General features: G+C 46.7%; 1 protein-coding gene across 3 annotated transcripts; it reads right to left on the bottom strand.

The window, feature by feature from the left end:
* Positions 1-1,390: 1,390 nt before the first annotated feature.
* LOC119294641 (serine/arginine-rich SC35-like splicing factor SCL30) lies at positions 1,391-6,416 on the bottom strand. Of its 3 annotated transcripts, none has more exons than XM_037572862.1 (8): positions 6,319-6,416; positions 5,534-5,687; positions 5,344-5,421; positions 4,258-4,422; positions 4,144-4,184; positions 3,591-3,669; positions 3,304-3,474; positions 1,391-1,787 (listed from the first exon to the last, which is right to left on the bottom strand). In XM_037572862.1, exons 2-8 carry the CDS (start codon positions 5,677-5,679, stop codon positions 1,658-1,660), a joined length of 810 nt encoding a protein of 269 aa, XP_037428759.1. In that variant the 5' UTR covers positions 5,680-5,687; positions 6,319-6,416; the 3' UTR covers positions 1,391-1,657. The 3 variants fall into 3 exon arrangements, with proteins under 3 accessions (XP_037428759.1, XP_037428760.1, XP_037428762.1); XM_037572863.1 differs by having other exon boundaries at positions 3,597-3,669; XM_037572865.1 differs by having other exon boundaries at positions 3,603-3,669.
* Positions 6,417-14,967: the final 8,551 nt, after the last annotated feature.

The following is a 14,967-nucleotide window of genomic DNA, read 5'->3' as shown; positions in this document are numbered from 1 at the left end:
CCGCCGCCCAAGATTTCGGTGACAGCAGCCGACAGGAGCACGCCTGAAGGCCTCCACGCGCACGAGGCCTCCCTTCCCTTCCCCCCTGCGTCGGCGGGCGGCCGGATTTGCAGATCTGCGGCACTTTATCTCGGGCCGCCGAATTTGGCCTTTTCCGACCGCCGGTTGCTGCCCCAGGCGATGGAGTGGTCGGGGAGCCTCTCCCGCAGCCCAGGCAAGGGCGCATCGCCGCATGCAGGCGCGGGTTCGTCCGCCCGCCGCCGCCGAAGGTTTGCGGGCGTGGACTCGTCTGGCCGTCCACCGGGCTCGGCGCTCACGCAACGTCTTTGTGGCCTGCCGATGCCGCTCATAGAGTACGACGACTGCCCGTACCAAGTCCTGCGGCTCACTTCGGGCACGCCGAAGCACCCCGGATGGGTGTTCTACAAATGCGAAAACGATAGGGTACGTGCACTTGTGGTAGCTCGTTCCATATCTCATTCTTTAGTTCAACTACGGTATCTCACTTCGAGCTTGCTCAATCTTTTGTGTAGGAGGATGGATGCTCATTTTGGTTTTGGAAAGGCCAATACATTGATTTGTTGATAGAAAGAAACTTAATAGATGTTAGTGCACTCCTTAGTACAATCGAAGGCAATGATGCCGCTGTATGTGCAACTAGAGAGGAAGCAACGCCTACTTCTTTGAAACCAAAGATGAAGAATGAAGAAAGCAAGATCAAGAATGAACAAAATAAGATCAAGAATCCGCAGATCAACAATGAGTGCATGGAGAAGATATTGCTTCAACTAGTGGGAGCAGTTATGGAAGTTGGAAATCTTCTGAAATGCATACTTGTGGTTCTTATTTTCTTTGGTTTTGCTATTCTAGCCCAGATTTGGTGATATATTTTGTATCTAATGTTGCTGCAAAAGCAAAGAAAAGCATTATACTATTATCAATCTAAGTTTTACGGGCCGGGAGGAGCCGTGCCAGATCAGAACCCACAAAAGCCGACCCGTAAAAAAATATATTCCGTGAATATGTTTTTTTACGGGTCCATTATGCGGGGTCTGCATCTGTGCCAGCCCGCGCCGACCCGCAAAAATGGTTTTGCATGAACTACAAACGAGTTTTGCGGGTGGGCGGAATGCGGGGTCTGCTAGAGTTGCTCTAACAAACCAAACCGGGTTTAACCAAAGGCGCCGATAGGGCAGACCGGGGTTGAATTCCGGCCAGGTGAAATCCACGCAGATCAACCCGCCATCAATATATCAAGTTTCCTACCTCCAAACAAAATATTTATTCTAACAAAAAAAAATGAACTCTTCTAAGATCCGATAGCATTGTGTATCACAATCTTAAATGAATGCATTTCTATACTTATATCTTTTTTTAGAGAAACTGTTCGTGGAGCAAGTTAAAGGCATTCAGAATGCATTTAAAATCACAAATCCAATCACAATTGTGGCTCAGTTGTGGCTCGGTTCACATTAAAACACTACCATGGTACAAGGTTCAACACCAAGCAGCGAACGAACAGCCAACCAGTCACATCTTCTGCTAACTAAAGAGGCACCGCAACACTAGCCAACACAGCCCAGATGGGTTTTACTCAGACAATGTAGCTCAGAGGTAGAGTACATGGCCACGCCGCTCCTGGGAGGCGCCAATTTTCTCAGTCGCTGCGGGCAGGAGAAGCTTCGGGGGACCTTGAGCGCGACCCCACGGGTGATCCCGAGGACTGCCTGGGTGACCTACGGGGTGGTGGAGGTGATCCGTCAATGTCAGATGGCGGCGGCGACCTCCTGCGAACACAGAGCAAATGAGAATAGCTTTCACTATAATGACCGCAGGTTTACTCTAGGGCCTTGTATGAGAATATGCATGTTCCAGATGTAACGGACAAAAATAAATGTATGTAGTTGATGTACAGAGACGCTGGGTTCGAGCAAAAATTAAAGAGATGCGGCTTGGCTAGAATTTCATAGGGAAACTCTGCGGCGTGCATTACAGACGATCTGGCATGCAAAAGCAGTTGCTAAAGGAGATGAGGGCAGCTGTTACTAAAGGAAAATAAAGGTGGATCCAGCACTTCCTGGTCTCTAAATGAAAAGCTCATGCTCTTGCTCAAAGGCATGCAAAAGGAACACACAACAAGAATTCCACGTGCTGGCAAATTAGCTCCGGAGTTTATGAAGCGGGAGAGGTAGATAAGAGGCATATAGAATACATTATTCGTTCGCAACACTAGAACTTGGTGCTGACAATTATCTATGGAGTTCATGAAGCAGTAAAGACAGGATTTTTTGTCTAAAAACACCACCTGCTGAGTCGAATTGCCAGAAAAGACCATCTGTAAAATGAATTGTCAAAAAAGACCAGCATCATCGTGGCGGCAGGTGCGCCAGCCGACACGTGGCACCTGCCGCCACACGCGAAGGCGGCAGCTCCCGCCGCAACATGCGCAGGCGGCAGTTCCTCCCCCACAGGATTTTCATCCGCACAGCGCTTCGCAACGGAACGGCTCCATGCAGGTGGGTTCTGCCGCCATTCACTAAGGCGGCAGCCTTCAGAACGATGGGATGTTGCAGACTCGTGAGACTAGTTTCTCTTTGCATTTCTAATTGAGGCGGGACGCGGCTAGCTTTGTAGGGTGCACAGAACTGCCCCTGGCAACAGCCAATGACCATAAATTATGGATGCACAGGTCCACATTGATCTCGATCTTTTCACACCACTGCCATGTGCCGTGATGAGAGTCCCTTCTCAGGCCGGCCCCCTTCTTTTTTTAACAAGAAAAGGCACACGTCTCGCCCCCATTTCTCATTGAAACCAAATCATCTCTTACAGAAGCACATTTTCTCTCTCTTTCTCCTTAAAAAAACAAGCTACTACCACAAGCATGCATGCGCGGCTGTAGGCGGACCTCATATCGTTCTCGAGCTACCGCGGTTGTCGCGGAGGCTAGAGGTAGCAGCAACAGTAGCTGCCGCCACAGGGAATGGCGGCAGGGCGCACCTGCGTCAAGCCGTTCCGTTGCGAGGCGCCGCGCAAACGAAATCTGTGAGAGAAAAGATGCCGCCTGCGTGCAGGGGTTGCCGCCTCCGCATGTGGCGGCAGGTGCCACGTGTCGGCTGGCACACCTGCCGCCACGGTGCAGTTGGTCCTTTTTGACAATTCGTTTTGAAGGTGGTCTTTTCTAGCAATTCAACTCAGCAGGTGGTGTTTTTAGACAAAAATTCTAAAGACAGAGCTACATGGTAAACTTGAAACACTAGAAGCCTAGAATACCCATTACTATCACAACAAAATAGAACTTACTTTCCATTAGTATCAGCATCACGCTCGCCGCCGCCTCTACCAGCAGGAGAATAGGATCTCCGCTTATCTTCTTCATGCCCTTTTGGCAGACGCCTAGGAGACTGTGTGTGATGTGATCTTGGTGGGGAAGCAGAGTAGTCACCTCGCCGTCTTGGAGCAGGAGAGTATGACCTTTAGAAAAATAAAAGGAATAGTTAGCAGAGAGTGGATGGATTCATGAATGATAGGGGAGTAGCTTTAGGTATGTCACATGACAAGCAAAAATACTTGACCTACTGTTGCCCTACCTTGACCTTGACCTTGACCTTGATTGAGGACGGCCCCGATAGCGAGGAGAGCAAGAGCGTGAACGGGAACGAGACCTCCCTGAAATTCGTGTGGACATAAATAATTTGGTAACTGGTACTGCAGGAAAAATAATCTGATACATAATTTGAAATATCCAAAACACAGTAAACTGCAGATTTCACCCCTCTGCAATCTGCAATAGGCAGTTACCATCTAACTGATGTTTCTTCGCAAGGTACTCAATGTTTACTTAACTAGAGGGTGCAAAATGATCCAAAATCACATGCTATGCAAAAGAAAAATTATATGAATGCTAAGAACAAATAAATAATTTCCTGCAACTGCAGGGTTGCAAGTTGCAACCTGTTAGGTGTAGCAGAGATAATGCATTCTTCTCCGCAAAAAGATATAAATTGTTCTATCTACATGCAATTGCAAGGTCTAAACCGGGATAGATAAACAGCCTAATAGAACGAAGCTTTCAGAATTCTAGATTAGCATTTCAGAGCATGCAGGACTGCAAATCATACAACATTAATGATAAGAAAGTACCATAACGGGAATGGCGCCTTTCAGGTTCACCAGAATACCCCCTGCAAAGCAACCAGTTCAAATGAGCACATAACATGAGATAAGGAAGAATTTCACAGGAATGGAATACCATACCTGATTCTAGCCCTATTACGCATATCATCTGGCCTTTTCCGTGACTCGGCAGCAACAACAACAGTTATCTCTCGGCCACAAAATACTGTGTGGTTCAAGTGATATTGTGCATCAGAGGCGTCATAAGGGTCAACAAACTCCACAAATGCAAACCCTCGGGGCTCCCTGTGTATAACGATTACATTAGACAAAGTAGGATAAATGAAATTAATGGGATAACAGACAAAAAAGAGGGCATGAAGTATTCATAGAGTGTGTGGGCCTCTCATGTTGCCATCACAGTTCAAATGCAGCATGCCCTCTATGATTCTTGACGGAGCACAGTCAACAACTTACACACATTTCCCATCAAACATGAAGCAAGTGTTGCAAAACACAGCTATATGTCCAGGCCCTAGTATCCAAGTTTCTTGTACAAATTTCTTGTGTAATGACTAAGTACGGTGATCCTCATAAAGAGCATCTTCGTAAAATCATTCGCTTCAAGTTCCTCAATGTTTGAAAAGTCTGAAAAGTACTTGAAATGAACTTCGCTTCATTTAATCTTCTCATGGACTACCCAATACAACTCTCTTTATCTTCTCTTCACGAAACTAATTTTCTCAAATCAAATCTTTGTCTTCATAGAAGAACTTCTTCATTCGGACAAGACTCTATCTTGCCAAGCAAATGAATTGTTAGGAATATAAAAAAACATTCTTCAACAAATCAAGGGATTGTACTTGCATCAAACCAATACTACCCTGGCAATTATTTCAGAAAAACAAACTATCATAGGGCATGGATGAATACGCAAGACAAGGTAATATAAGCATTTCCACACATGAGCAGACTGTAGTGACTAGAGCATTTTCATTGGGCCTAAACGTTAATGCACAAACATGGTTGCAACCGAAATCACACCAAATCTGAAAGATATGCTCACAACATCTCTTCATAAAAAAACTGGGATTACCAATCTTATGCAACAACAATGTAGATAAGCGTTCAAAGTCCTTTTTTTTCTATATTTCATATTAACATGGAAAACAAGGCCAAAAATTGTTTGCCAATTGCAAATAAATTACGGGGATACATAAAACCTACCTGGTGTAATAATCCTTTGGCAGGTACACATCCCGAACAGGACCAAACCTTTCAAAAGGAACCCGTAGATCCTCCGGCCTGCCACAGATAAGAGAACAAAACTAAGGTCAATACCTTACAAAGTGAAATATTCTTCTTTCATGAAAACTAAGTCATCGGGAAAGCTGTATCCATGTCACAGTTTTCCTACCTGCAGCTCAATGGGATGTTGCGGACCAAGAGGCTTCCTGAACCCTGCTCCCTCCGTCCTCCATATCCCCTCCTCGGGGGACTTCTGCCTCTGCCACCATATCCCCTCCTTGGGGGGCTCCGATATTGGGGACTGTACCTCCTCATTGCTTTGCCTGTAATTACATACATGACACCACATGTTACGGCCCTCTTTGATTTGAGGATCCCAAAAACACAGAGACGGTTATATAATGTAGGAGTTGGATGCTATGGCATGTAAAGTCATTAGATTGAAAACACTGAAGAAGATAATAATTAATATTATAAGCTGTTTGGTCGCACCACAGGAATAATACATGAATTTTCTTGATGAGATATTAGGTGTTTGTCAAGCTGTCATGAAGGCAACGCAAAATTTCCTGCGGACTTGCATGCAAGTTAGCACATAAGAAACTTTTCTATGGCTTTCAATACAAAGAATCGAACAAACTCTGTGGCAAGTTCCAGACAATGCGGCGTCAACCAATCTATTGCCACATCTAGTACAGTTGATTCAGCGTGATGACCCATGGACAGCGTAACATGAACAGCGTAGCGAGCCTCTCTGAGGCAAGATTCGATATTTCTAGCTGGCGGGATTGCCCCGGGAGGACCCGCAAGGAACCCGCCGAATACGCCGGGGATCCAAGCCCGCGCTGGAGACCTAGGGTTTCCGGCGAAAGACCGCGCAAGCACACGCACGCGTAGGAACGAACGCTCTCGCGGGCACGCGGATACAGGGGGGGAGGGAGGAGAGCGCGTTACCTGCCGGGGTGAGTCCGGTGATCGCCGGGGAGGTTCCGCCGCAGCCGCCGACGCCGGGATTGTGCGAAGGGAAAGAGAGGGGAGAGGTGGGAGGTGGAGGTGGCGAGGATGCGATATATAGAAGGATGGGCTTGCTATCTTGTGGGCCTGTGTTGTAACCCTATTTGAGTTTCAGTCAGATCGGCCTTGTTTCGAGAATTCTAAAAGCACAAGTCGACGTGCGTGCGGAGGCCCAATTCTAAAAGCAACTCTAAGGAAGGTTTCCCGCGATTACTTTCTTTCTGTTTTTCATTGGGGTTTTCAGAGTTTAATTTTTCTTTTATAAAATTATTTTTAAAAATTAGTTGGTTTAAAGAAGTGATTTAAAAAATCAGAAAAGTGTTTTGAAATTTCTGAATATGTTTCGAAAATGTGACAATTTTTTAAAAATTGTGAATATTTTTAGATGCGGGCATTTTAAAAAGTCCGGAACATTTCAAAAACTGATTTTTTTATTAAAAAATAAAAATCTAAAAGAAAATAATCGGAAAAGAAATAGAAAGGGAAAAAATATGGCTAAGTTCATATTACAACCCTTAACTTCAGTTTGGTTGAAGTCCCACCCTCAACTCTCAAAACCATTTAAAAGACAACCCTCTATGTGTTTTGACTGGTTCTGAACTAGGTGGCGCCACATCACCTAGAAAACGGATACAACCAAACATGTCATATTCTTCTCGTCTCTTTCCCCGCCCAAATCCCTTCTCCCTCTTCCCTTTGCCCTCTCGCTAAGCGGGGAACATATATCGTGGCCGTTGGCCAGCGACAACAGGAGTTGAAGTCCTAGCATCCCAACGCACGTAAGATCCGGACGAGTCAGGAGCAACGTCCAGCAAAGGCAGCCGAGCAATAGCACACGCAACCTAGTCGCAAGATACCCAAGGATGGCTCCTGCAGTTGCAAGCTCAATCCCATTGCCCCTGATGGTCGCTGCCGAAGAGTGGGACAAATATAGCAACTTGGCATTGGACGACAATGCAGTGCCAGACGGTTGTAAAGAGTTGAATGCCTATGAGGGCTGAATGGTTGCGCGTTGTCAACGGAAGGTGCATCGGATGCTGTCCTAGTATGGACAACCGTATGGTTTTGAAATTTGTACGCAGGGTGGCATCGGATCGGTGCACACAAGTGAGCGCCTGCGAAGGTGTGCTCCTGGCTTGGCGAAGTGCACCGACTCCCACCCCCCTCCCGTCAAGTGACAGCAATATGGCGACGGAGTCGAGGGCTGGGAGGCGATAGAGGTGAGATATCCCTGGCGGCTGGCACGGAGAAGTCGGTGGTGGGAAGAGAATCCAAAAAGAGAGCACTAAGCAAGAAGAGATGGAGAAGACTATGGCATGTGGGTCATGCCTATTTTCTTGTTGAGTGACGCCACATAGGAGAAACCCGAGTAAAAGAAACAATAGATAGCTTGAACACAATACGATCGAAGTCGCTCACATACACAAGTATATACTCACCTCTATGAATGCACTCACGCATGCACACCCCTATGACTCTATGAGCATCACCGAGAGACTAAGCCGGCATAGCATCTTGAGACTTTACGAAGTCACCACAGACGCCTCGCAGTCGACGGGAACGTCTCCTCTCACTGAACGAACATCGCTGGAAGTCTGAAATATATCTCAGAGTAATGTGAGCACCAATGTTAAATTTAGGACTTGAACCCTGATGAGTTGGGATACCAGTATCCTTTTAATCATCCAAACACGGGTTTGCTCGTTAACAAAACACTAGAGAGCTGAGGGGCGAGGACGTGGGAGTGGGAGTGAGAGGGGGTTAAAAATATGTTGGGCATGTTTTAACATGAAAAACATGCGGCAAGTACACCACCGTTCGCACTAGTTGACTTCTTATCGCTGCCGCCGACTGCCGACGCAACGCGACGAGCCGCCGCCGGCAGGCCAGCCACTCGTCGGGCGTAGGCACATGTGAGATGTCTCTGGTGGAGTAGACCGTACCCGTGCTGCTCGCCGCGTTGCCCCGGTCGCCACGGCTCGCGGCTCATGTCGGGCCCAAGCTACGTCGTCTACTCTAGGACTCAACTTCCACGAGTCTACAAGTCTTCTGGCTACTAGTTGATGCTTCATCTCGACCGGTCCGTGTTTGTTTATGCGTGCGCACGCGTCAGGTCAGGTCATTTCAAATCGAAGTCACGCACAGGATGACAGGAGTGAGAAGGGCAGAGTGGGTTTTCCCCCGCAAGCAACATGCCGTGTCCAACTCCAAAAGGATTCGGCTAAAAAGAAGAACTTCAAAAGGACTCGTCACTTTGTTTTGTTTATTATAATAGAACAATATCGAACGACTTGCAAGGTCTATCTATCTAATCTGCATTTTTTTCTAATTCATGATCCAGTCACTTCATTCAAAAGTCTTACCCAATTGTGGGGCGGACAATATGCTTCAACATTACCCCTCATGTCTAATCAGTTACGAGCCTTACACATGGGATCAATATATTGCAACACTGCCCATCATGTCTACCCCTAATATTAGTACTCTTAATACAAAAATTGGCATATGGCCTTGAACTCAAGAGCTCTTGGCTCCGATACTTATATTAGATTTATGTTTTGGCCAGTTCATCCAAAAGTAAAAAATGATGGACCAAAGATGGGCAAATGATAGAGTAAGCTGGGCAATTCATTCTTGAAAAAACAAGTCTCAACATTTTGAAATCGTGCGCATGCAAAGGAGATATATATGTATGCTTACTAAGAAATAAAGTAAGAAAGACATGACTCTAGAAAGAGAACAAATAAAACTAACAATTGTAACCTACCTATGATTGTCAACTCTAACCCAACTCTTTGCAAGACGACGACCATGGGATCTTAGGGAAAGCTAATAGTTGCTTGACAAGAAAAACATCGATCCACCATGGGGACTTGCAACGACAGCCAAGGCATGTCTCATAAGACCACAGCTACGAAGTCGTTTAATCGGGACTAAAATTATCTTTATATTTACGAGAATTGCTTTTGCAGGTCTCCATTTGCAACTTTGAAAATTCATATTTATATGTTTCAAAAAATTCTAAAAATATATGGATATACATGGAGGCATAATGTACATGTGTAAATTTTCAGGACAAAATACGTTGAAATGAGGGTTGTGTAGAAAAAACAAACTTGTGGCTTTTCAGCACATGCTACTATTCATGGTCAAAGTCCATTAATTTGCCTTTTTGGACAGGTCTCATTTCAAGGTATTTCATTTTGGATTTTTACATACATATAAATTTCGCCCTTGTATACTTGCATATTTTTTCAGATTATTTTTAAACCAAAAAGTTTAATTTTTGATTTTTCTAAAAAAATCAGGCTCCATGGAGTCCGGTCACCAAAATGGCCCACTCTTATAGTTGTTGCTTTGTTTTACCAAGGTTGTGTGTGTGTATCCCCTCGCAAAAAAAATGGTGTATGTGTGTCTAACTAGTAGTTTTTTTTTGTTTGGGGTTGACTTGTGCATTCTTGGAGACATAATGAAAAGGTTTAGCATCCCTAAAAAAAGGTTTGGCATTTTTAAAAATTATTTTGTTTTCTACTTATTGACGATTTTATATTACTGGATCTAGAATTGCAATACTGAAAGTGTGTAGTCCAGGAAATGCTATTGTAATTTTTCATCTATGGATTATAATGCAAATCATAAAGTGTGCAAATTTAGCAGAACATTGATGCAACTTTTAGTTGACGAGTTATTTATGTAATAAGACTAGTTAATTGTTGCTAAAATATGTTATCCTGAATTTACCTTTTACTTTATGCAGAAAAATAGTCATGAGAGTAACTTCTTGCAAGAGTAGCCGACCCTCAGTGATACTTCATCTTGTCTGATAGGCAACCAGTCTCACCGATGGCATTATAGTTGCCACCAATAAACCGATCTTTTATGCACGTCATCATACCCAACTCGAGACATTTAGAGGCATCCATTTGATGAACGCCCTTCGATCGTGCTCTTGCCACCGCTGCAAGGTTCTAGGGCCTGTTTGGTTGGTCACGTCATTTTTTAGCATTATGGGAACCTAGCTGGTAGAGGCTATTTTAGGTGATACGAGTTCTGAGCCATGTTGTGCCCGTTGTTTGGTTTCCGTGTTGCCTCTCCTCACATGGGAGCAGAAACGCAAGCACGACCTTTTGGTTGCATCTCTATGCTCACCAGATGCAACATTCGACTGTCTGGTTAAGTGCCCACAATGGTTACTCTCACCTTTTGTTCACATGGTGAACTTATCTCATATCATCACCCCTAAACAACTTCGACTATGAGCGTCAAAATAAGAAGCTTACAACATGAGAGTTGCGTGGAACAAGGATATGAAGTTAGTGGTCAAAGAAATTTTCAAACGGTCGACTGTGTGTGATGAATTTGGCAAAACTTGTCTAAAATAACAGGCATGCATGAACATGTTAGTACAATACAATGGGATCATCACGAAATGTTTGTGAAACAACAAGATGAAGATACACCTCAAAGGAAATTTCAACGATTGACCATGTGCGATGAATTTGACAAAATTCATCTACAGATGTTTTAAACATGAACACAAAACTGAAGATTACAATCAATGAAAATATGAACCGATCATGGGAATGGAATCGCAACTCCATGTACATTTTTTCCATTTAGAGGTTATCTCGAATCGAAACAGTCGTTGTATGATTGAAAAGGATCAGATGAAGGAGATTAAGGTGATCAGGACTAAACATGTGGAAAGGGCTCGTACCTAGTCGCACCGTGGCTTTTATGCGCTCCCCTGAGTCTAGCTCGTTGGAAATTACTGATTTATCCATTCCTCTGATGCTAGGACTAGGGTTGTTTTAAGGAGTGTGTGATGCAGGTAACACGAACACAACCAAATGGGTCAAATCTGATCCACTAAACCTTGATCCGTTGGGTGTGGGCAGCCAAACAAGACACTACAGACTCGGCGCAATAGTGATCGGAATCACAAGCAATAAGGGCAACTCCAAGACGAATCACTTAAGATTTGAACACTTCCAATCATCCCACGCTAGTCACCAAATGTCCGATGACCGGGCCGGGCGCCTGAATTTACTCAAATTGCCCTCAAAACCAGGGTGGTTTAAGGGAGTCCACATGTCCACTAAACCCACTCTTTGTTGGACCATATCTCCCCACACATCCCGCACACCACCATGCATGCGACAGCCACTGCGGGCAAGAAGTCCGATGCCAAGAAGTGGTCGCCCGCGCGCAACTCTAAATCAAGGGGCAACTCCCTAAACCGGGTGCCACCCTGGGTGTTGGTTCCCCTGCAGGCAGACTGGGTTCCACTCTCAAAGGAGAAGGTGTAGGCTTTTGATTTGGGCCGAGTGGAGGAGGATGCCGCCCTCATCGTCGAGGAGGAGGGGACCGCTGCTATGTGTTATAGTCGTGCAAGAGGATCCTGCCCTAGATGAGTACCTGGATCAGACATTTGATGACTCTGGTTGGATGACTAAGAGCATCTATATCCAGACTCCTCAAATGCCCCCTATACGTCTGGGCGGACGACCCGATTAATGATCGGTCACAAAGTGACGACCCCGATGCACCCCTCATACCGCCCCTATATGTCAGGTCTGAGCAGCACTCCTCATATCCAGCTAAAATCTGGGCGGATATGGGGAGGCCCGGATGCGCCCGGGTGCATCCGACACGCTGGATCCAGCCCACGCTGGCCTACCCCGACCTCACATATATTTGTCCATATCTGCATCCCGGTTGAAACCCTAGCTAGTCACTCCACTCCACTCTACCCCAAGCTCCTTTCCGACCATCCTAGGCTTTCTCTAGCATGGCGGGCAACAGATACGACTCCGAGATCTCCAGATCCACCGACTGGACCTCTTCTCATGCGGGGACAAGGAGGAGATGGTCGTTTGCATGGCTCTCCCCCGCTCTCGAGAGGGGTGCAACTAACCACGATCGGATTAGATCCGACGGGGGTCCATTGCATCCACACAAATGGCACTTGGATCCATCGAAGCTAGTGGCTCGAGGCGCCCGACCGCGGCCTCGCCAGATGCGGTGACCACCGTCTGGCATCGCACCTCCAGGGTGGCGGCGCAACCCCTTCGGCGGTGCCTCGTCCTCACAGCATCGAGCTCTGAGTCGGAGGTGAATGCCGATATGGGTCATGGCCCATCCGCTGCGGATGTGTGGCATGCACGCCGTGCGAGGCAAAGGGCGCGAGATGTCGTGTCAGCCCTCGAGGCCGATGCCACAGAGGCGTGTCGCACGCCGCCTTGGATGAGGAAGCCTTTCATGCCCGCATCGTCGAGAAGCGATAAAGAGGGATTACACGCGCCCTCGCAAGGGAGCAAAGTCGGGCGTCTGTGTCATGGCCGGATGCCCCCGGAGAGGAGAAGGAGGAAGCCAGTGACGGTTCAGACAACTTCGGCAGTGAGCAGGCCCGTCACAATCCATTTTACGTCTTCGAGCGCTACTTCCACAACAAAGACGACAAGGGCAACAATAAGGGCAAGGGCATCATTGAGTGAACTTTCTCCATAGCTTTAGCATGAAGAGCATGCCAAATTTTGGTAGTCCGATGACACGTATGATGTAGTAAAGCATTGACAATTTTTGGTAGTCCAGTGACATGCATCATGAAGCAGAATGAACGATATGTGTGGGATCGAGATGTATCACGTGAGATAAGTTTACGCTGCATGTGATTGTGTGGGTCCGAGGATTTTCTAAGCAGGTACCTGGTCATGGATCCCGACAAAAAATACATCTATATTTTGAGACCATCGAGCGATCACTGTTGCCGCCAAAACGAGTCACCGACGTGTCGCTGTCGCCACTCTACTGGAGCCGACTTGACCTTATCGACGATAGTTGGAAAGTCTTCATGCACGTGCCCCTAAGAAGCAACGCCCTTGAGCCACAGTCGTCCCAATCGAACCCTTATATAGATTTGAAACATCTAACACCAAATCTCGCCACATGACGAGAAATCCTAGCCTCATAGTCCCAAGGAGACAATATGAATCTACGTTGGAGCTCCATCGACTACGTGCAGACGGGCGAACTCGAGGAGAATCAGAGCCAGGAAGGCAAATTCGAAGAAGCAACTTGTCGTCCGCCTGAGCGCTACACCCGTGAGGACTAAAAAACCTCTAAAACTAAACTACTAACCAGAGTAGAGGCACCGGAATTCCCTCACCGCCACCAGAGCGGCCGACAAATGGGAGACGAATCCACGGGCTAGCCGGTGAAGTTTAGAGGAGAGTTTGCCCTAGACACCTAGGGCCAGGGAAGGAAAAAAGAGAGGAAATCCACAGACATTTCATTCCATCCTTTTGCTGAATCGCATTGAAACTGACCTAAAAGTAGTCATACGTGTACGCACTGACCGAGCACTTCTTAAATCTCGTAGTCCACATCCGTGTATCTTATATCCGGGCTATATTTGGACTATGATACGAGGGCGCCAGACAGACAAAACATTTGAAATCGGTTTGAGACGTTCGGATGAGTCTTTTATTTACCGGTCTAACCGCGCGAACGTTTGAGGTCGGTTTGAGGCGCGGCGGCTGCTCTAACCACGCCGAACCCGTTGGCCGGAGAAGGTGACTATGACGGCACAGGGCTGTGGAAGAGCGGTCCCCGTCGACAGCACCCGACGGCGGCGGCAACTCGCTAAAGTTCACCATCGGTCCCTCGAGCCTCTCCTGCGAATCAAATCACAAGTCGCAACGCTAGCGCTGTTGTTTATTGAGTAGGGCGCCCATGACCTCTTGATGCCGCTGCCCACTAGGGAGGCGTTGAGGTCCCCCATGAATGCAGGCCCAGCGGCCAGCGCCTTGCCCTATCATCTGGTGCGGACACGAAGCCGGTTTAGTGGGGACCATGTACCTATCTCGCACGGAAAAAACAAGGCAAATCCACAACCGCAATGAGTACCAGCGAAATCTGCACAGGATCTAGACATATCTTTGCGAGTAAGAAAAATACACCTTGACGTATCATCACAAGGAGTCGTTGGGAAGGGAAACGTAACAATACACAGCCCCCGGCAGCCAGCAGCACCACGTTGGTCAATAGTATAGAGCCAATTGCTCGCAGAGGGTTGCAACGGAAGAACACACGTCCCCAACTCAATAAATATGACTTAAGAGCATCTTCAACCGTTGGAGCCTCAAGAACACCATCGACTGCATGGGGAGTGCATCTTCCCAGCCGCACTCCACCCCAACCAAAAAATTGTGAAGAAAATGATTAAGTGGGCCAAGAAAAAGGATATATGGGGAGACACGATTCGCCGAAACTTCCGCCGGCGCCCCCCAAAAGCCCCCCAGCGTGCTGTGTTTCGCCTGGGTTCCTGGGGAGCGCTGGGGGCGTGGTTGGACCGTTTTGGAGCTCAGCCTCCATGGAGGCCTTCAAATTCAAATTTCAAATTTCATCAGAATTCATATTTTTACATTTTAAAAAATTCTGAAAACAAATACAGATATGCATGAAGGCATAATACCCAGGCGTGTCAATTTTCAGAGCAAAATACATTGAAATGAGGGTTGTGCAAAAAAACAAATCCGGGGCTTTTTAACACAGGATACTGTTCATCCTCCCAGGCCATTAATTTGT

This window comes from Triticum dicoccoides, chromosome 4B (assembly GCF_002162155.2).
Source record: "Triticum dicoccoides isolate Atlit2015 ecotype Zavitan chromosome 4B, WEW_v2.0, whole genome shotgun sequence".
Taxonomy (NCBI): Eukaryota; Viridiplantae; Streptophyta; class Magnoliopsida; order Poales; family Poaceae; genus Triticum; species Triticum dicoccoides.
This window is presented reverse-complemented; position numbering and strand designations above follow the sequence as displayed.

Coding starts and splice junctions, on each gene's coding strand:
- LOC119294641 (XM_037572862.1), bottom strand. CDS start 5,679: ATGAGGAGGTACAGTCCCCAATATCGGAGCCCCCCAAGGAGGGGATAT. Junction 3,475..3,590: donor AGGTCAAGGTCAAGGTCAAG/GTAGGGCAACAG, acceptor ATTTTTCTAAAG/GTCATACTCTCCTGCTCCAA. Junction 1,788..3,303: donor GATGCTGATACTAATGGAAA/GTAAGTTCTATT, acceptor CTGTGTTCGCAG/GAGGTCGCCGCCGCCATCTG.